The sequence below is a fragment of the Podarcis liolepis genome (genome assembly GCF_965112155.1).
Source record: "Podarcis liolepis genome assembly, chromosome: 3".
In the NCBI taxonomy this organism is placed as follows: Eukaryota; Metazoa; Chordata; class Lepidosauria; order Squamata; family Lacertidae; genus Podarcis; species Podarcis liolepis.
Window position 1 is genome coordinate 112,934,983 of NC_139557.1, and position 21,191 is coordinate 112,956,173.

A 21,191-nucleotide genomic window follows, 5' to 3' on the forward strand; every position below is an offset into this window, starting at 1 on the left:
AGAAACTAGGAAGTTGCAGTTAGTCACAGCTTTCCATTACGTGATAACCAGGACTTCAAAACAACCAGATTCAGAAGCTACTAGCGAATAAAACCTTTAATTTTTAATGTTTGAATTTCAAGTCACCTCTACTCTAGCCTTGTAGAATTCAATATCGTGTAGCCTCTCCTTATACCGACTGACTTCGCTTTCAAGCTTGTCAACCCTGATTGCCTTCTCTCTGAGAGCATCAAGTTCATCACGGTACACCCTGGCAGAACGGGCATCCGAAAGCAAATTCATATTCTAGCAAACGAAACAAACATATTTAATTATTAATTATTTTGTAGAAGAAAACATTGACATTACAGATCTGCAGTGAGCAACACTGAGTTTTCATGCACGATGGCAAAATTAAAGCTTGGAGAAAGACACTAAGCTATTCAAAATACTAAAGGCAATGAGAAGCAAAACACAAAATGCATTCAGATCCATGTACGAAATCTGCATGCGTTGCATGCAATTCAATCCTATGCATGTTTACATGGAAATAAGCATGACTTCAATGAGGTCTGCTTCAAAGTAATTGTGGAGAAAACTGAAGCCCCGATATATTATTAATCTCATTATTTAGCTGGAAATTCGCCTTCTCACTGAAATTTTGAAACAATTGCTGTAACACGATTGCTAGTTTTACAGAAAAGGTGGTAATCAAATAATTATCTTAATCCCAGGATAACTGTGTTATTTCTTATATGTATATAAAAGTGTTGAGGCAATTTCAATGCTGTAATGTTCCTCTTCAAAGGAATTATTCCCTTGATGAGACTGAGTTGTCCATTGACCAGTTTCACAAACATGCTCTGCTTGCTTTAAACTCAATTAAACTGTAGGAATCAAGTTATGTTTGATGACTTGTCATTACTGATGAAGTCAGTAACAACTCATTATAAAAGTAATGCCAATTGTTTTTTTCAACATGTCAGTTTTATTCTTCTATGTTTTTTGGAAACACTTTTCAACACAGGGTTCATATAATTTATAATATCATATTGGCCAAACATTTGGATGAACCTCAAGTAGAACAGGAAAATACCACATCCAAAAAAACCAAAATATGGACTTGAGGCAGAACCCAGAGCTCCTTAGCACAAAAACCTATTTAATTCAGGGTCCTAGCTTGGAGCATGACAACACATGTAATTAATTAAACTGATAAACTATACTTAATCTAAGCACAATGGCCTGAGAAGTTATCTTTAATTTCCAAACCTCTTGTTGCAGTCTTTTCAATTCAGCTTCAATTTGTTCCAGTTCTTGCTTACAATCCAGTAACTGTTCAGTCTTCTCCTCACTAAAAATAAAATTATTTAGTTAAAAACAGGAACTAAAGAAGAAAGGGACAGAACAAAATGAATAGACTTCCCCTTCATAGTTCACACCAGAATTTATACTTCAGATGCCTGAAGGGTGCTTTTTGTTTGTCTTGCAAAAAAACCCAACTTCTGGATTCATCAAACATGAACCAGGAAGAGCTGGGAGTGTGCTTAACTCTCTGCACTCTAAGTCACTTCCCCCCAACCCCACCAACACATCACATGCATTTTTTAACTTGATGCTTAGTGAGTACAATTTATCTAACATCTTTTTCATGAACACAGGCTTGCTCTTTACCTGGGGATCACAGATTTCTTCAAAAGTTAACAGCATATCAAGTAAGACAGTGGTTCCCAATTAACTAGGATCCCCTGCTTTTGAAAATGTTGATATCTCTGTGGTAGTTTTTGTTATGTGAATGGTACCACCATACCCTCCAACGTGTCCCTGCGCAGAACTATGGTGCGCATCTTCTGGGCTGCACTCCTGCGAGAGAGCACAGCGCCCAAAAATGTGTGTTTTGGAGCCCTGCGATCTCATGTGGTTTTGGGCACTGTGAAATGGGATGCTTGGACAGTGTGTTTGTGTGTAATTTTTTTAAAAAATCTATTGAATGTATATACCGTCCTATACCTGGAGGTCTCAAGGCAGTTCACAGAACAAAATCAAAATATAAAACCACAAAATACATAATCAAAATAAAAAAGCAACCCAGTTGACTGGTATGAGCCATGGTCTATGATTCTATGACCCCCTGGGGTCTGTGGATCACCAAGTGGGAACCACTGCAATAAGGGATATTAGCTCTGTGTTTTAAAACCAAATAAAGAATTGTATAAAGCCTACTAGCTTAAATAAAATATCAAATGGATCAGATTGCCTACTTTTCAAACAGGAAAGTTTCACCTGCCAATTCCTTAAGCTTGAACTACTGCTAAAAAGCAGGACTACAAAAGTTCATTAAAAAGCAGGCAAACCCTAGTCAACAGTCACATCATATATGCTTTATTTTCAATGTCTAATGCTCAAAATGTCAATTATCATCCTCCGATCAACTTCTGCAAGGATGTGTAAATAAATGTTCTCTTCCTATCCTTATACATACAACAAAGAATCCAAGTTTATTATGAATTTTTACATGCCCAAAGGAAATTTACTTCAAGCTTCATAAAAATGAAGAAAAGATATCCAAATTATTCAATATTAGAAAATCACAGTCTACATCTGACATTATATAAAAGATTCTGTGTACATAGGGTTAAGTTTGAGGAAAATAATTTGCAAGGATACACACAAAAATGTTTTTATAGTAATTGCTCCTTAAATCTCCATACACGTGGGGGGTTTTTTATGAAACACTTATCGCTGAAGCACTGTAAGACCCTTCAGTCATCAACTAGACCACAATAAAAGGCATTGGGATTGTAATCAGGGAACCCTCAGGAAAATCCTGGAATAGGAAGCTGCAGCAAGAGAAGAGAATCGCCAAAAATGTGGCAGAGACAGCTTGCCCAAGGTGTCTTTGCCCAATTTTTGGCAATCCTCACCAAATACTACAGTTCACAATCCCTCAGAAAAGACTTTTCAATTAATGCAATAGGGAGAAGGTTCCATCGTATGTTGTTTGTTATACAAGCACTGCTCTCTTTTATTAAATAGGCTGTGCTGACCAGAATGGTCAAATGTTCAGTATAGGAACTTGAGGAAACTGAGTGTTACACATTTTAGGGGGGAACAGAAAGAGGTATTGGAGACGAAAAACTTATTCAGGACTCTACTCGCATTCTGAATGGATGGGATGGGGAGTTGAAATTATATATATATATATATATATATATATATATATATATATATATATATATATATATATATATATGCTTTCGTAGATTTTCACGGGTACAGGAATGCAGGTTTTGGTGTCTTCGGGTGTCTTCCCGTGTAAGAGTTGGGGTGTCTAGGCGACGTTTCGACGAGGTCTCACTCGTCATCTTCAGGCTGGTGCTTTCGGCTTCTTGTTACTGGAACAGAGCAGGATCTCAGTGTTTGAGTTCCTATAAATACTGTTGAGGGGGTGTGGTGTATGGCCTCCAACGTTCTGGGCAGATAGGAAGTTCCCAGGGTGTGCCTTTTCTTCTTTTGTTCCTTAATTACTTGAGGGATATCTTGAGTGATTTCTTGAGTGATATTCTGAGTACCACTTAGGAGGGTCATTAGGTGTGGATTAGTTGCTAAAGCTTTCGTGTCTTGACCTCTTGAGCTTGTGAAGAGTTTTTCTGAGAAGAAGGTTGTACTGCACTTAGTTGTGCTCTGGCTTGGCTTCGTGTATAGGGGCGAGCTGTGGTTTTGTGCCCTGTGTCAGCCAGATCTGTGTAGGGATTGCAGGGGGGTGCAGCATCCGGAGGTGCCACTATGGTTTGGCTACTGGATGGTGTCTGTAATTTATCTGTGGAGAGGGTCTGGGTTTGGGTCTGGTGTGGTTGATTGGAGATGGCGTTCTGTGTGCCTCTGGTTCTGGTGTCGGTTTTTGTGGGGAGGGCTAATTTCCAGATGTCTGGCAGGCGGGACGTGTCGTCACGCTTGTTCATGTTGTGAGGGTGTTTCTCTATCTCGATGGCTTCCATGATTATTCTCTTGTGGTGATGTTCCATGTTAAAGAGCAATTTGGAATCTGCAAAATTAATTTCGTGTCCTGTTTCTTTCATGTGTTGGAAAAGAGAGGAAGCTTTTTCTTCTTTTTTGACGGCATTCTTGTGTTCTGCGATACGTGCATTTATTCGTCTGTTTGTTTGTCCAATGTACGTGGCTGGGCAGACTTTGCAGGGTATTTCATAGACCCCTTGGTTTTCCAACTGGATTTTATCTTTGGGGTTTCTGAGGATATTGGCTATTTTTTGGTTGGTGCAAAAGGCTGTTTTGATATTGTGTTTATGGAGGATTTTGCTAATTTTATCTGTAGTGCCCTTGATATAAGGAAGGAGGGCCATGCCATTGTTTTCTTCTGTGTCTTGGTTTTTGGGGGGTGTTTCTTTTTGGATTAGCTTCGTAACCCTGTTTTGCTGGTATCCATTGGCGATTAACACATTTGAGAGATTCTGTAACTCAGTTGTCAAGTGGTCTTTGTCAGCCAGGCGTTTGGTTCTGGAGATGAGAGTCTTGGCTACGGAGTTTATTTGTGCAGGGTGGTGGTGTGATTGTGCATGTAAGTAGCGGTTGGTGTGTGTTTTTTTCGGGTAGATAGTGTGTCCTAGGGAGCCATCAGGTTTTTTGTAGATTAGGACGTCAAGGAAGGGAAGTTGGTTGTTGGCTTTTATTTCCATAGTGAATTGTATTTTGGGGTGTAGGCTGTTGAGATGTGTGAGGAAGCTATCTAGTTTTTCCTTCCCGTGTGGCCAAATTACAAAGGTGTCGTCAACATATCTGAGCCAAAGTTTGGGTTTGTGTTCTGACTTGTCTAAAGCATTGGTTTCAAAGTGTTCCATGTACAGATTTGCGATGACCGGTGAGAGGGGTGATCCCATAGGTGCTCCTTCTATCTGTTTGTATCTTTGTCCATTGTGGATGAAGTACGTGTTGGTTAGGCAGTGGTTGGTCAGGTCCAGGATGTATTCGGGGGGATTGTATTTGTTTTGAATGGCTGTCAAGGCTTCATTAATGGGCACTTGTGTGAAGAGAGATACAACATCGAAGCTCACAAGTAGGTCATCGGGATGTAGGTTTTGCTTCTTTATTGTTTCTATGAACTGGAAGGAGTTTGTAACGTGTGAAGCGATGGATTCTGCATAGGGCTGAAGTTGCTTAGCGAGAAATTTAGCGAGATTTTGTAGAGGTGAGCCTATGGAGCTGACTATTGGTCTGAGTGGTGTTCCTTCTTTGTGTATCTTGGGGAGACCGTAGAGTTTGGGGCATCTGGATGATTTTTCTCTGGGGATGATTCTTAGCTGGATTTCTTCACTGATAGGAGAGGCTTTTATTTTGGATTTGGTGGTTTTTTCCAGATAGGTGGTGGGATCTGTTTTTATAGGTTGGTAGGTAGGGTCTTGGAGTAGATTTGATAGTTTTGCTTGGTAGTCCGATGTGTTCATCACAACAGTGGCATTACCTTTGTCTGCTGGGAGAATGATTATGTTGTTGTCTTTCCTCAGGTTGGTGAGTGCTTTTTGTTCTTCTTTGTGTAAATTGCTTCTGGGTGGTTTGCTGGAGCAGAGGATGTTGGTGACTTCAAGTCTGATTTTATTGGCTTCATCTGGGTTGATTTTGGTTAGGCTAGCTTCGACTCCGCATATGATGTTTTCCGTGGGGATGTGTCTCGGGGCGACTGCAAAGTTGAAACCTTTGGAGAGTACTTTGGTTTCAGTTGAGGTGAGGATCCTGTCTGATATGTTATGTACTGTTTGTTTCATGGGTTGTTGTGGAGCATATATGTTGTGGAGCATATATATATATGCTTTCGTAGATTTTCACGGGTACAGGAATGCAGGTTTTGGTGTCTTCGGGTGTCTTCCCGTGTAAGAGTTGGGGTGTCTAGGCGACGTTTCGACGAGGTCTCACTCGTCATCTTCAGGCTGGTGCTTTCGGCTTCTTGTTACTGGAACAGAGCAGGATCTCAGTGTTTGAGTTCCTATAAATACTGTTGAGGGGGTGTGGTGTATAGCCTCCAACGTTCTGGGCAGAGAGGAAGTTCCCAGGTTAGTGTGCCTTTTCTTCTTTTGTTCCTTAATTACTTGAGGGATATCTTGAGTGATTTCTTGAGTGATATTCTGAGTACCACTTAGGTGGGTCATTAGGTGTGGATTAGTTGCTAAAGCTTTCGTGTCTTGACCTCTTGAGCTTGTGAAGAGTTTTTCTGAGAAGATGGCTGTACTGCACTTAGTTGTGCTCTGGCTTGGCTTCGTGTATAGGGGCGAGCTGTGGTTTTGTGCCCTGTGCCAGCCAGATCTGTGTAGGGATTGCAGGGGGGTGCAGCATCCGGAGGTGCCACTATGGTTTGGCTACTGGATGGTGTCTGTAATTTATCTGTGGAGAGGGTCTGGGTTTGGGTCTGGTGTGGTTGATTGGAGATGGCGTTCTGTGTGCCTCTGGTTCTGGTGTCGGTTTTTGTGGGGAGGGCTAATTTCCAGATGTCTGGCAGGCGGGACGTGTCGTCACGCTTGTTCATGTTGTGAGGGTGTTTCTCTATCTCGATGGCTTCCATGATTATTCTCTTGTGGTGATGTTCCATGTTAAAGAGCAATTTGGAATCTGCAAAATTAATTTCGTGTCCTGTTTCTTTCATGTGTTGGAAAAGAGAGGAAGTTTTTTCTTCTTTTTTGACGGCATTCTTGTGTTCTGCGATACGTGCATTTATTCGTCTGTTTGTTTGTCCAATGTACGTGGCTGGGCAGACTTTGCAGGGTATTTCATAGACCCCTTGGTTTTCCAACTGGATTTTATCTTTGGGGTTTCTGAGGATATTGGCTATTTTTTGGTTGGTGCAAAAGGCTGTTTTGATATTGTGTTTATGGAGGATTTTGCTAATTTTATCTGTAGTGCCCTTGATATAAGGAAGGAGGGCCATGCCATTGTTTTCTTCTGTGTCTTGGTTTTTGGGGGGTGTTTCTTTTTGGATTAGCTTCTTCGCAGAAGAAAACAATGGCATGGCCCTCCTTCCTTATATCAAGGGCACTACAGATAAAATTAGCAAAATCCTCCATAAACACAATATCAAAACAGCCTTTTGCACCAACCAAAAAATAGCCAATATCCTCAGAAACCCCAAAGATAAAATCCAGTTGGAAAACCAAGGGGTCTATGAAATACCCTGCAAAGTCTGCCCAGCCACGTACATTGGACAAACAAACAGACGAATAAATGCACGTATCGCAGAACACAAGAATGCCGTCAAAAAAGAAGAAAAAACTTCCTCTCTTTTCCAACACATGAAAGAAACAGGACACGAAATTAATTTTGCAGATTCCAAATTGCTCTTTAACATGGAACATCACCACAAGAGAATAATCATGGAAGCCATCGAGATAGAGAAACACCCTCACAACATGAACAAGCGTGACGACACGTCCCGCCTGCCAGACATCTGGAAATTAGCCCTCCCCACAAAAACCGACACCAGAACCAGAGGCACACAGAACGCCATCACCAATCAACCACACCAGACCCAAACCCAGACCCTCTCCACAGATAAATTACAGACACCATCCAGTAGCCAAACCATAGTGGCACCTCCGGATGCTGCACCCCCCTGCAATCCCTACACAGATCTGGCTGGCACAGGGCACAAAACCACAGCTCGCCCCTATACACGAAGCCAAGCCAGAGCACAACTAAGTGCAGTACAGCCATCTTCTCAGAAAAACTCTTCACAAGCTCAAGAGGTCAAGACACGAAAGCTTTAGCAACTAATCCACACCTAATGACCCACCTAAGTGGTACTCAGAATATCACTCAAGAAATCACTCAAGATATCCCTCAAGTAATTAAGGAACAAAAGAAGAAAAGGCACACTAACCTGGGAACTTCCTCTCTGCCCAGAACGTTGGAGGCTATACACCACACCCCCTCAACAGTATTTATAGGAACTCAAACACTGAGATCCTGCTCTGTTCCAGTAACAAGAAGCCGAAAGCACCAGCCTGAAGATGACGAGTGAGACCTCGTCGAAACGTCGCCTAAACACCCCAACTCTTACACGGGAAGACACCCGAAGACACCAAAACCTGCATATATATATATATATATATATATATATATATATATATATATATGAGTTTAAAAGAGCTGTGACTGAGATATGAAAAATGCAAGAGAGACAAAGATGTGAAAATACCGGCAAACACTACTGCAGTTAGTAGAGAAAGCTGTAAACGGAACCAGAACATGAACTCTGAGAGGAAGGGACATAGATCAGAAGGTTATATCTATGTTCAATCCCAGGCATCTCCAGGCAGGCTGGAATTGTTTCCTGCCTGAAACCTTAGAGACACCGCTAGTCAAACTACGCTGACTTGAGGGGTCAACATTCTGACTTGATATAAGGCAATTTCCTAAGATAAGTACAGTGGTACCTCGGGTTACAAACACCTTGGGTTACAAACACTTCGGGTTCTGGAGGTCCGTTCTCAACCTAAAACCGTTCTTAATCTGAGGTACCACTTTAGCTAATGGGGCCTCCCGCCACCACCGCATGATTTCTGTTCTCATCCTGAAGCAAAGTTCTTAACCCAAGGTACTATTTCTGGGTTAGCGGAATCTGTAACCTGAAGCGTCTGTAACCCGAGGTACCACTGTATATCAGTTTCTTGTTGTATATGCAATTTTAAGTGCAATGTAATTTACAGGGTACAGTAGTACTAACTACTATAAACAACTTAATCAATAAATTTAGCATTTTATTTGTAACTTTTTTTGTAAATAAATCCAACACACTGCAAACGTGGTAACATGCTCTCAGTGATGTCTATACTTCCAATTGTGTGCTTCAACTACAGTATAAAATGATTTGTTTTTAATTATACAGAATGCAGCAGTGTGCACTGTTTAGTCTATTAACTGCCAGTCAAATTAATAACAGCAATTTGCATTAATTTTCCTAGTGCAGCTGTTTACAGAATATCTTGAGTAAGCTCACTTCAACAGACATGTAATAATCCACACATCAGAAAATGAGATCTGTTTCTCTTATATTCCAGTGTTCATGATGACTAAAATATATTACTTTGTGTATGCTTGTGGGGCGGAGAGAGAGTTGAAGTGAGATAACAATTAACTGTCAGTTTTAGAAGATATAGTCAAAACTCTTTTGTAAGAATTACATCATTCTTAGTATACTTAGCAGGTATAGGCTATCCTGTAAATGTCCCAATATTATGTTTGTCCTCTATTGTATTATTTGATGAAAACCACCACTGGAACTCACCCAGACTATCACTGCTGCAGTCCAGTGCAAAATCAGTGATGAAACACATAACAATCAACCAAAGTGAAGTCACTAAAGTTATTAATATAATTGGATGGAATCTGAGCAACATCATGTGCTCACAACTGTTTCAGATAGGTACTTGATATACAATCAACTTTTGACTGGCAGTTGGGAAAGAAGTTCTACCCTGGATTACCCTGTTTTCTTAGTCATTCAGTCTCTAAATTTAAACGGAGTTGGAGTTGCCCAGTATGCGTTGAGCTTTTGCTAGTATCTTTGCAACTCTGTTCCATAACAAAACTCGAAGATGGTTGAATTAGGCTTGGTAACAGGTAATAATAAACCTTACAATTTATAGTATGTTTGAATTACTTCTCTCACACAATTATGGGGATGAATAACTGAGATTTTATATGGATCTATTAAGGCCACTCACAGAGTTCATGGCCAGGCTACAATTCAAAACACCGGTCTGCAGTTCCTACAATGACAATTCAACACTAATTCTCAGATTTGAGTGCTATTGTCTTGGAAAACTCAATATACATGCTATAACCTGTTCAATGAATGGCAGGATAGGACTTTATCATTTGGGAGCAGGATCATACAGTAGTTGTCAAGCAGCCCAGTGTATGAGACAAAGCAAGTGAACACACATGCACGTGGCTGGATTCCAGAAAGCTCAGAAGGCATACCACTCAAAGGGGACACTCTGTTAATAGCTCAACTGAGTGGGGTGTCATCGAGCTGACCTCAGGCACTGGAATAAAGGCACACCCTCCCATTATTCAAATGGCAAAGTTCCCAGCACCATATGGCACACATCAGAAAATTAAATAGAAGGCCAGACAATTATAGAACAGCTGTTGGGCAACTTAGGTTAAAGCTGATAGAATAAGCAGAAATTTCTTCTAACACAACACCCTGATTTGAGAGATGTGATGATAACACTTGTTTTTACGGATTTTTAAAAACCAAAAATAAGGTTATTTTAAAAGACTATTGTGGCATGGTAATGGCAAACAAATGTATAGCCATCCAGTACAACTGTTGCTGAGTGCAAAACAATTTCATTAACCTAAGCTGACCCCACCAGGGGCTGTCACCTTCTGCCAGCTATCGTGCATTTGCCACATATTTTGCAAATCCTTTACTTAGGAAAACTGACACAAAACCGATTTGTTTGCAGACTCAGAATTGAGTGTATAATATCCAAAGTTTAATCTTACTTAGAAGGCTTACTTCATTGTCAGTCACCAATAAATATTCAATGCTTAGAAGAAAGGAGGTGACTAGTTCCAAGTTAGACCCTTGAAAATCCTAGCTGATAAAGGTTGGCAGAAATACCTAGAATTTGGTATAATAGACTTAGATAGTGGCTTCTGGCAGTAGATTTCAAAGTCAGTGGGATGGGGTAAATTTTAAAGTGTAGGCACTCTTCACGACAGCCTTCATTAGCCATAAACCAAAAAGTCCACAGTCACACCTCCAAGGAGAATCTAGAAGTGCAGGCGGCTTTGTCACTTCATTACAAATCCCCAAAAGCAGCAGAGACAGTAGAATAACTAATTTATTAGGATCAGCTGTCAACCATAAAACAACCATGGCAAGGATGGTGCTGTCATCCTGCTGTGACAAAAGTACCAGAGCTGTACTGCCCTAAATTCTTGTTCCTCTATAACCACTGTTCATAGACATTTTCTGCCTCCAACTACCACCCCTTTAGGTAATTTTTTTAAAAGTGAGCTCCAGTTCAGAGCAGTCTCAGATTCTTATATTCAAGAAATGTTTTAAGGCCAGGATTGTCAAATTCTTCCCCTATGGAACAGGAAGGGGCATGACAGAACAGACCAAATACCAACTTAAAAACACCACCAACAACAACTTCTTACAAATTTGTCAAGTAACATTTACTCTTAATCTTTTGGGATACGGTTGTTAAATTAGTAGCCAATTAGCATAACTCCAAAGGTCCAATAATCTTTACAGTCCAAAATCTCTCAAAAGGTCTTGAGGCTTGGTTGGGGGGGTGACTACACGGACCTAGGTGGGGTAACCTGTCCTCTCCCCCTTCACAGGGGGTTGGACTAGATGACCCTCTGGGTCCCTTCCAACTCTACGATTCTACAATTCTATGACCTTTGAGCAGTAAACCTGTCCTTGCTTTGAGATACTCCCTTAATCTAAAACAGTTATTTACCCACAACAAAAGACAACACAACAGGGATAAATAAACATAGGGACCACATCCTGCAACAAACTCAGGTTTCAATGCTTTCCCTGAATCTATGCAAAAAAGCCTATACTTCACAAGCCATCACCAAAAGGCTGAGGAACTTTTGATACTGACCTTCAGAAAAGAAAAATGATTGCTAGCCTGAATATGTGTGCAAAGTGCCTGCTTATCTTTTTATAAAAATACTGAACTCATCCAGAAATTCATTCCTGCAAAACCACCAATACACCATTGGAAAAGAGAGGAGCCAAATTGCAAAAATGCTTATATTTCTCTGCGTAAGCACAACAGAATTATGCTGCAGTTCTACATTCATATAACTGGAAGTCATATTGAAGTCACCAAGTGACTTATCATTCAAAATCTACACTTGTTTACTTGAAAGTTCAACTCAAACACCCTGACCCTAGGAGTATTGTAACTGAGATAAGACAGAAGGTGAATTTGGAAGTGCTTATAAGAATGTAAGATATTTTAAGCATTATTTTCCATCTTACCAACTATGTGAACTGAAAATAGGCATGAACTGTTAACTAACCACATATAACCATACAAGTATGATACACAACTACAGCAGCATATATAATACAGATATTAATAATATAAAACTTCAAGCTAAAAAAAGGCTATTTCTACACTACTTCCCCAAGGGCCCACAGTTTCTCATTACCGCCTAGCACTCTTCACAGTGTACTTACAGCTCTTGTCTAAGCCTTCTGATCTTTGCTTTGGCATCTGCTAGTTCCACTGATAAGTGCTGCCTACTTTCAGTGCGCTTCATGCCTGGAGATCCACAAGGTGATTGTGCTGCTGATGCATGAGGTAGAAAATGAAGAGAGTCTCGTTCTTCAGAGAGTTCTATGATAGTCTAAGATACAACATGAAATCTTTGATTACCACATAAGCATGTCAGGGCAGGAGCTAGGTATAGGTCAGCAATGGGGGGGGGGGGTCACCCGAGGCCAGGGCAGTTAAATTTTTATTTAAGGAAACAAACTACAGCTCACGCCTACTGGTCTCAGTAACTCTTTCTAGGTCTTGCCCCAATGAAGCAGTTGCAAGGACTGAAGGTCCCCGCCTTCCCAGTGTCCACTAGGACTCCTCCTCCCCAGTGTCTTTCCCATGCAAACTCAGGCTGTGCCTGCACACACCCACTCTCTGTTCTGCCTGTTTCATTTCTCTGTGAGTTCAAGGAGAGCAGATGGATGCAGCAGGAGGGGGAGACTCCCTGGATTCTTCAGCAGCTTGTCTCCACTCTGCCTCTTGGCCACCGTCTGCTCTCTGCCACAGATTCCGCCTGTTCACTAAACCCTGTCACCTCTACTGCAGCTGAGACCTCCTCCTTCTTCTTCCAGTCTGCTCCTCCTCCCTCTGACCAATCATCATTGTCCCACCGCCAATCCCCTGAACCTGAGCCTTCTTCCCTGGGGGTTCCTTAAGGAGTTCCCCAGCTGGTGCTCCCACTACTCCTCTGCATCCAGCCAGTCCATGACACTAGATAACTGATTTTCAATATTCTTGCCTCTGAGTCCATAAGTAGGTGTGTGTGAATTTAACCCATATTTTTCAAGGCCAAGATGCTCATCTGCCAATACCACTCAGTTTAGAGAACTGAGAAGACGACAATTAAAAATCATATTTCTGTATTCTAATGGCAGCGGTAAGAGCAGGGGAAGAGTGCTACGTGAACTTCTGAGGAGTGCATCAGCACTCTGTTCATTCACTTAAAGCCATAGTTGGTTTGAAGCTATGGTTTAATGTGATGTGCAAACAGGTCAACCATTGCTTTTAGCTGCCAGCTATTTTCAGCACTAAGGTAAAAGCTGGTAGTTGTTTTTAAAGAAGTGTAATATTAAAAACATAACCACTGAAAGGGGCCACGTGTACCTACACATCAACAAAATCTACAAATCTATCAAATTTCAGTATTTGCAAATAGTTGAGCAGTTATACTCCCAGGCTTTTTTCTAATTAACACACTTCTTTAATAACTAAAAATCCATTAGCAGAAGGGGAAAACTAGTACGACACATACCTCAGAATGCTCATCTCGTTCATCTATAAGCCTTTTTAAATGCAATGCCATATTTTTTAGGAGAGACTCAATACAGTCATGTGACAGAGCACTGTCATCCATCCACTGGAGATCAAACACATTTTCCTGATTATGAGTTACCTGCATATGATAAATAACAATAAAGTGAAAACTGTGCTGTTTCAATAATAAGACTATGAAAAGATGTGCTAATAGAATGTAACCTAATGTGGAGCAAAAGATTTGAAGTCCACGTCAGCTTTAAGAAACAAAGATTCATAACCTTAAATACATTTTAAGGAACATTCTGAAATCCGTACCACTTAGTCCAAGAAAAATCCAGTGATTTGGGAATAGTTTCACTTGGCTCATCCTTCAAGAATGAAGATATTGATTACAGCCTTAGCAGCATATCTTATTTTTAAATAATTTTATTTAGCACATTAAAACCATCTCTGTTTAGAAGTAAAATTACTGTAAACCACTTAAGAGATTTTTTAAATAATAAGCCGTCTATAAATCAAATGAAAAAAATCTACTCCATTTTGTTTTTAAAAATTCCTCAACTGCTATTAAGGACTAGTGGTAGTTAACACAAATACAGGTACCAACAACAATAACATCTCTTTAAACCATATCTGAATACTCTTAGCAGTCATGTACCTTTCTAGCATACCACCTTTATGGCTTTTTAAAGTTGAAACTAAAATTGACTCATGAACTTCTTCTCCCAAGACTTTTTGGCTCTTATCTTGTTCACACTCTTTTTTTAAATCACAATACAGATAAACTCTCAAATTCATCAGTTGGTTTGAATCTCCCTTCCCTAAAATTACTGAAATGTAATGTGTTGCATTCATTCATTGTGATTAAAGTTGTTACCTGGGTAGGTACTTAGTATTAAAAGATGAGAAAGACTTGTTTCAGAAACATTTTAAATGTATTTTTTCTAATTTTACAGAGATTTACAGTGTGTTCTGTGTATCATATTGGCTTCATAATCTGTAGTAACTATAATTTATATTCTTCTGAATAAAAAATAATCAAGATGGAAGGCTGCCTCCAAAATCCATATATAGATAAGATTTTAATAGTAGAAAACCAGATAATACCTCTTGTATATGGGCAGCAACAGCAGCTCTTATATCAAAGTCTAAACTTTGGATTCTTTCAATGAATTCTTCTTTCTTCTGACACTAAAACACAGATATTAACCAAAATTAACATTACAATTGGCTACACATAATAGCTCAAGAAGACCTAAAATGTTATCTGTTAGGCATACTGAAATACAGTGGTACCCCGCAAGACGAACGCCTCGCAAGACGGAAAACCCGCAAGACGAAAGGGTTTTCTGTTTTGGAGGCGCTTCGCAAGACGAATTTCCCTATGGGCTTGCTTCGCAAGATGAAAGCCCATAGGGAAATCTCCGGGGACCTCTTTTAAATGCTGGTGGTGGGGAGCAAAGCCTTTCCCCCCCTCCGGCCTTCAGAAGAGGTCCAGGAAGGCCGGCGGGGGCCGAAAGGCTTTGCTCCCCACCGCCAGCATTTTAAAAGCAGTCCGGCATAGCAGGGAAGCGCTTCCCACTATCGCGGACGGCTTTTGAAGGCAGGCGGGGGGAGCAAAGACTTTCGCCCCCCGCCGGCCTTCAGAAGAGGTCCTGGACCTCTTCTGAAGGCTGGCGGGGGGCGAAAGTCTTTGCTCCCCCCTGCCTGCCTTCCCGGGAGAGCAGAGAAAGGCAGCGCTGTCTCCGCTGTCGCCGACGGCTTTTGAAGGCAGGCGGGGGGACAAGACTTTTGCCCCCCGCCCGCCTTCAGAAGAGGTCCTGGACCTCTTCTGAAGGCTGGCGGGGGGCAAAAGTCTTTGTCCCCCCTGCCTGCCTTCCCAGGGGCTTTTAAATCGCCCCGGACAGCGGAGAAGTCCTCCGCTGTCCCGGGGCGATTTTAAAATGCCGCCCGCCAGCATTTTAAGATCGCCCCGGACAGCGGAGAAGTCCTCCGCTGTCCCGGGGTTTTTTAAAATGCTGGGGGTGGGAAGAAAAGCCCTTGTCCCCCCCCCCCAGCCTTCAGAAGAGGTCGGGGACAGACTGTCCCCGGACCTGGTCTGAAGGCGGTTTCCCTAGGAACGCATTAATTGATTTTCAATGCATTCCTATGGGAAACCGTGCATCGCAAGACGAAAAACTCGCAAGACGAAGAGACTTGCGGAACGAATTAATTTCGTCTTGCGAGGCACCACTGTATCTAAAGGTCTCATTAACAATAAACTGAGTACCTAGACACAACAGTTACATTCAGACATCATACTAAACTATGTGGACAAGTCTAGCCTCCTCCTAGATTCGCACACTTCCATCTTTTCCTTCCTCCATGTGGTCGGAGGAATTCAAAAGCTTTTGTTTCCATTATTGGTTAAACTACAGGACCTGGGCACAACAGCATTTTCCCCTCTCTCTGCATACAGAAGGTCCCAGTTTCAATTGCTGTCATATATCCAGTAGGAATGGAGAAGATTTCTGTCTGAACACTCTAGAGAATCTCTGTCAGTTTGGTTGAACCAGTACTCTGACTCTGTATAAAGCAGCTTGCTACCTTTAAGTGAATATCACGAGCAGTTGTATAATTGAGAGCTCACCTGAACTGCACATCCAAGGAGGAGTAGAAGCAGCTTTTTTACTTCTTCAGTGCCCTGTTCTGAAAATATTAGAAAAACAGCACACTGTGTACACCTTTAGATAATCATTTGTACACTACCAACACCATTTTTTACTTTTTGGCTAGGACTAGCACTCCTAGGTGCTATACCCTTCCTGAAAAGAATAAGTACCCTTTTCACTAGGAACCCATGATCACTTAGGGTGGCTAGTTTGATTTTATGTGTTGAAGGGCTCTTTGTACAGGTCATCTAGGTAAAGATACATGTGGATGGATCTCTTCCATGCAGAAGTGTGCTACCACTGCCACTATGAGTTTGATGAAGACCTTTAGGGCATGGGATGGTAATGCAATCCCTTGTAAGCAAAGTCAAGAATCAGGAAATTCTCAGTTCTAAACTTGTCTGTTATGAGTTCACGAGACAGTCTTAAGCAAGCTACTGCCTTTCATCCTTAGTCTCCCCCTATGTTAATACTGATTTATCTTACAGGGTTATCATAAATATGATAATGAATGGGAACCCCTTTGAACACCTGAAAATTTGATGCAAATGTTGAGTTCTAAATATTTAATAATAAACTTAACACTGAATGTCTGTTTTAAAATGAATATACTACTTACCTGAAAAGGGATTTTTGCCAATTATCAAGATGTTTGGCAAAGGCATCATAATCAATTGTTGCAATGTCTCCTATAGAAATGAATGTAAAGATTTAGAAGAGCTGTGTGAAGGATGACCACACCATCCATATGTTAACTAAAAACACAAATATCTTTAAAATAATGAAGCACCCATTCAAACTCACTTCTGATTTAACATATACCTAGGCTACATTTCTTTATCTATACTTACCTAGGAGTAAGACCCAATGACCTTAGTACATAGGATTGCACTGTTTGAGGTGGATTTAGGGCAGTGTGACCATTTCTGCCTCACTGGGTACCGAGCCCTGGTGACAAAGCAGGGCAGTACAACTATGATCTAGTGAACTGAGCAAAATGGAAGGCGGGGGCCATTTTTGGCCTTGCACAAGGCGCTGCTTAAATTTGAAAGACCAAAGTCCGTACCTGGTCTAAAGCATATACAGTCATACCTCAGGTTAAATGCGCTTCGAATTGAGCGTGTTCGAGTTGCGCTCCTCGGCAACCCGGAAGTAACTGAGTGCGTTACTTCCAGGTTTCGCCGCTTGCGCATGCGCAGATGCTCAAAATGATGTCACGCGCATCTGCAGGAACGGCGAAAAGTGACGCACGTGTGCGCAGACATGCTGTGGCTAGTTACATTTACCTCTAGATGCGAACGGGGCTCCGGAACGGATCCCGTTCGTATCTAGAGGTACCACTGTATAGGAGGCTGCACATATGTTTCTGATTCCACTTCAAAGTGCTACTTTCAACCTGCAAAACTCTATTCAGCCCAGGATCCCATTATCTAAGGGAATGTGTCATTATACTTGGATGTATCCAGTCTCTACTATCATCACCTGATGCCCTTCGCTCTATGAAATACACTCTCCAACACTTACATCCTTTCGGTGCCAGATTAACCCAAGCATTTGAGAAAATACTATCATCATGCTTTCTGTGGGTTTTTTGGGGGGTGGGGTACTGTTATTGTATATTTGGTGGTTGTTTTTAATTATGTATGTAAGCTGCCTAGAGACATTTTGTATTAGACAACAAATAAATTGAATTAATATTATCACTGATGTAGGAGGCTGTCTGATACATGCACTAAGCATTCCTCCAGGAACAATTTGTAACCTTATAATAATAAAAAACCTCAGACCCACCTGACTAGTCTGCATTAGGTCCACCAGACACTCACAATAAACATGAAAAATGAACATTTGTTAACTTTAATGTGCATATAAGACAGACAAAAAATTTAAAACCCAGTGATTGCTCATTAAGTATGAAGTTAACAAATTAAAAACAGTATCATATTCAAGATATAATTGATAATAAAAGTAATTTCCTCCATTGATCAAGGTCTAGGAAAATTTAAAAATGCAGACTACAGACGGACAAGAATGAACTGTATCACAATAGTCAGGTCAACAAGGACTACAGATATAGTGCAAATTTGCTTCAATTGGAATGTGCAGTGTTGTCCAGGAATGAAAAAAAATATTTAAAAAGAAAACAAGTACAATTTATGTGTTCCATGAACAATCTCATGGAAGTTGACCTGTTCTAACTATACAGTGTGCAGCAGTGGTAATGAGCGAAAATCCTCAGTCTAGACAGTACCTAATTCTTTAACGTTGGTGTATATTCCCTCTAACATCTGGAAACCTATCACAGCAGCTGCTAACACATACACAGATTTGGCAGCACAAGACTGTTTCTCTATATTACAGGGATTTTGCCATATGTTCAATAAAAATGTCCAAATTTATGTTCTGCATGATTAAGAGGGCTGTCCTCTTTTCTTTCAGCTGTTGTACAACATATTTTGACACAGTTATGAAGAAACTGATAATCTAATTCTCAAAGCAAGATAGGATTTTAAGTAGATAACAAAATGATGTAACAACAGAACTGAATCTAAAGGATCCGAGGTGCTGAAATGAATTTAATATAATGAATTTAAGTTTACATTTTCTATACACATAAAGCTGAGTCATTACTGGGAAGCAAATCTAAGTTCCATAGTATAAAATACTGATCAGAAAAAGATGAGCTGATGGAAGTATTAGCTACATCCAAGCAATTAAGGATCAGACAGAATTTAAAATACATTCAGCTGGTTCCAATAAGTCATACTCAAGGGCAGACCCTTGACAACAATGGACTCATTAGTCACGCCAATTAATTTCAATTGTTTTAGTCTGGGTATGACATAATAAAATATAACCCATTATACTGAAATTTTATAGTTCTACCAGAAAACATCAGAACATGACGATACCAGAAAGGTAAAGTGTTCCTTCTGGATGAATCAACATTCCTGTCATGGAAATCAATTATTTTAACCTGCTCTGCCCTCTATACTTTAGTATTGTATTTAGGATAGTTTTCAACTCAAAATAATGTTGTTTAGGTGCTTTGACAGAAATAAGAAATAATGGCCATCTATGACAGGTATACAAAAAGATGTGGACATGCACCCATCAATGGGGAGAGAGAAGAAATCTAAATTAGTTACCATTCTTTCACAAAGAGATGCTCTTTGCACCTCTTAGCTGTTTGAATGGAAGTGAGGTTGATATCCAATCCCGGCCAACAGGAAGGAGAAAAGCAATCTCTCATGCACTGTGGATTTTTGAGCGGATATTTGTAGGGACCTTTCACGTCCACCAGTGTCTCTCATGGCACCCTCAGGCACTGTGTTAGTGATCCCTGGTTAAATGTGAATCAGCAGAATGCTAATGCACACAGCTTGCTTTGCTCCTCCCCAACTGTTGGCACACCATCAGAAAACAAGTCAATTTCTAGCTTCTCATGACACCCAAACCTGGGCTCATGGTTTGTTTGGATAGTATCCAGATTTGAATCTCTTGGCTTGTTTGCAGGCTGCAAGGCAGCAGAAGGAGCATGGGTAGAGCAAAGCAAGCAAGCACTATATTAGCTGCATGAACCAGCACAGTGAGCTCTTTGGGTAAACCACAGTTTACTTTTAATCATGTTTTAAAGTTACCTGCTAACTAGCTCACTGTCAACTTCAAATAGAGACATTCTGATTCATTATGGGTTTCTTAGAGGAAAGGAGAGGAACAGCAGCACAGCAAACCAAACTCACAATTTAGACAATTGTGTCTATATTAGCTTAGCATTGTCCACAAAACACATCTTTACAAATGCTTTTTAAAAGAAAGAAAAATCACATACCTGATAGTATGATTTTATTTGCTTCACCAAAATAGATAAATTTTGAATTCGAAGTGATGAATCATTGTTGATTTTCTTATTTACTCTTTGACTAGATGCCTTAGGGTTGCTGAAATAAAACATGAAAGTAAATGAAAGAAAGTTCATTTAGTTGAAATTCACAAGGGGAAATTTATGTGTCAGCTAAGGAGAAAGACCAGTTACTAGTTACTCAAATATAAGTCAGATTCACAAGCTTTTTGGTTGGGGGGAGGGCGCGTGATAATAATGCAAGCACTTGGATAGATTACTGTGCTCTCATATCTATAGAACCTTCAATAATGGGAGCACTTTGTATATACAAACAAACAAGGCTAACAACAAAGAAGGAAGGCCAGATAGACAATACTTGTGTTCTCAGATCCCTTATATGTGTCAGGAGTCCAGATAAAAATACTAGCTGAAAGCCTCAATTCCACTGCTGTAACTAGGACTGCAAGGACAAAATGCTACACAAGCATAAGGATGGGGAATACTTCAAAATATGATTCACAGCTCTCATGTCTGGCATTCTAGTTAAGACCTCTTAGCAAAATACAGTCTTCCTAGCCTCTATTCATTCAGGGAGGCCAAGACATATAACTCTTGCCACATTTGTGTATACAATGTGAGATATCCCATGATTATATCAAGACGGCCAGGGATAGCCCAAGCAAACTCCTTTTTAATTAAAACTATGCCAGCCTCCAAATAAATATGGATATGAGAAAATCCATTGATTGTGCTGAGAAGCCTGTCACTCAATCCCCACCTACCAGTTCCAATACCATAAATAAGGAATATGGTGCCCCTATTCCTTGTCCCAATGTCTGACCATCTGAGCAACCCCACATCCAAGTGTACTGGGATTCACTCCAATAATCTTTCATAGATTAGTTGGTTTTTCAATGTTTGCTTTTTTTCTTAAGAGTAAAATTAACCCTTTCCTTAGCCTTTTACTTTTCATAAAGAATGCAGTCCCAACACCTTTCCCCCCAAATGTAAACTGTGTGACACTTAAAGTAACAGCTTTATAATGAGTCCCGGCATCTTTTTTTCTAAAACAAAAAGCACTGAGTCCATGCATTATGCGTATGGGGAAAGAACCCTCATCCCAGTTTACCTTAAGTCCACTTCATGTGCAAA

The 21,191-nt window shown here is 40.5% G+C and overlaps 1 protein-coding gene across 5 annotated transcripts in view; it reads right to left on the bottom strand.

Moving 5' to 3' along the window:
* The window catches only part of CCDC88A (coiled-coil domain containing 88A), an 82,495-nt gene that overhangs the window by 42,824 nt on the left and 18,480 nt on the right, over nucleotides 1–21,191 (bottom strand). For all 5 annotated transcript variants that reach the window (XM_083493997.1, XM_083493998.1, XM_083493996.1 and 2 more), the window contains exons 3-10: nucleotides 20,028–20,136; nucleotides 16,815–16,884; nucleotides 16,174–16,232; nucleotides 14,652–14,735; nucleotides 13,540–13,680; nucleotides 12,203–12,372; nucleotides 1,252–1,333; nucleotides 127–285 (exon numbers count right to left, since the gene is read on the bottom strand). In XM_083493997.1, coding sequence (XP_083350123.1) covers nucleotides 127–285; nucleotides 1,252–1,333; nucleotides 12,203–12,372; nucleotides 13,540–13,680; nucleotides 14,652–14,735; nucleotides 16,174–16,232; nucleotides 16,815–16,884; nucleotides 20,028–20,136 — 874 coding nt within the window. The remainder of the gene's footprint in view (nucleotides 1–126; nucleotides 286–1,251; nucleotides 1,334–12,202; nucleotides 12,373–13,539; nucleotides 13,681–14,651; nucleotides 14,736–16,173; nucleotides 16,233–16,814; nucleotides 16,885–20,027; nucleotides 20,137–21,191) is intronic.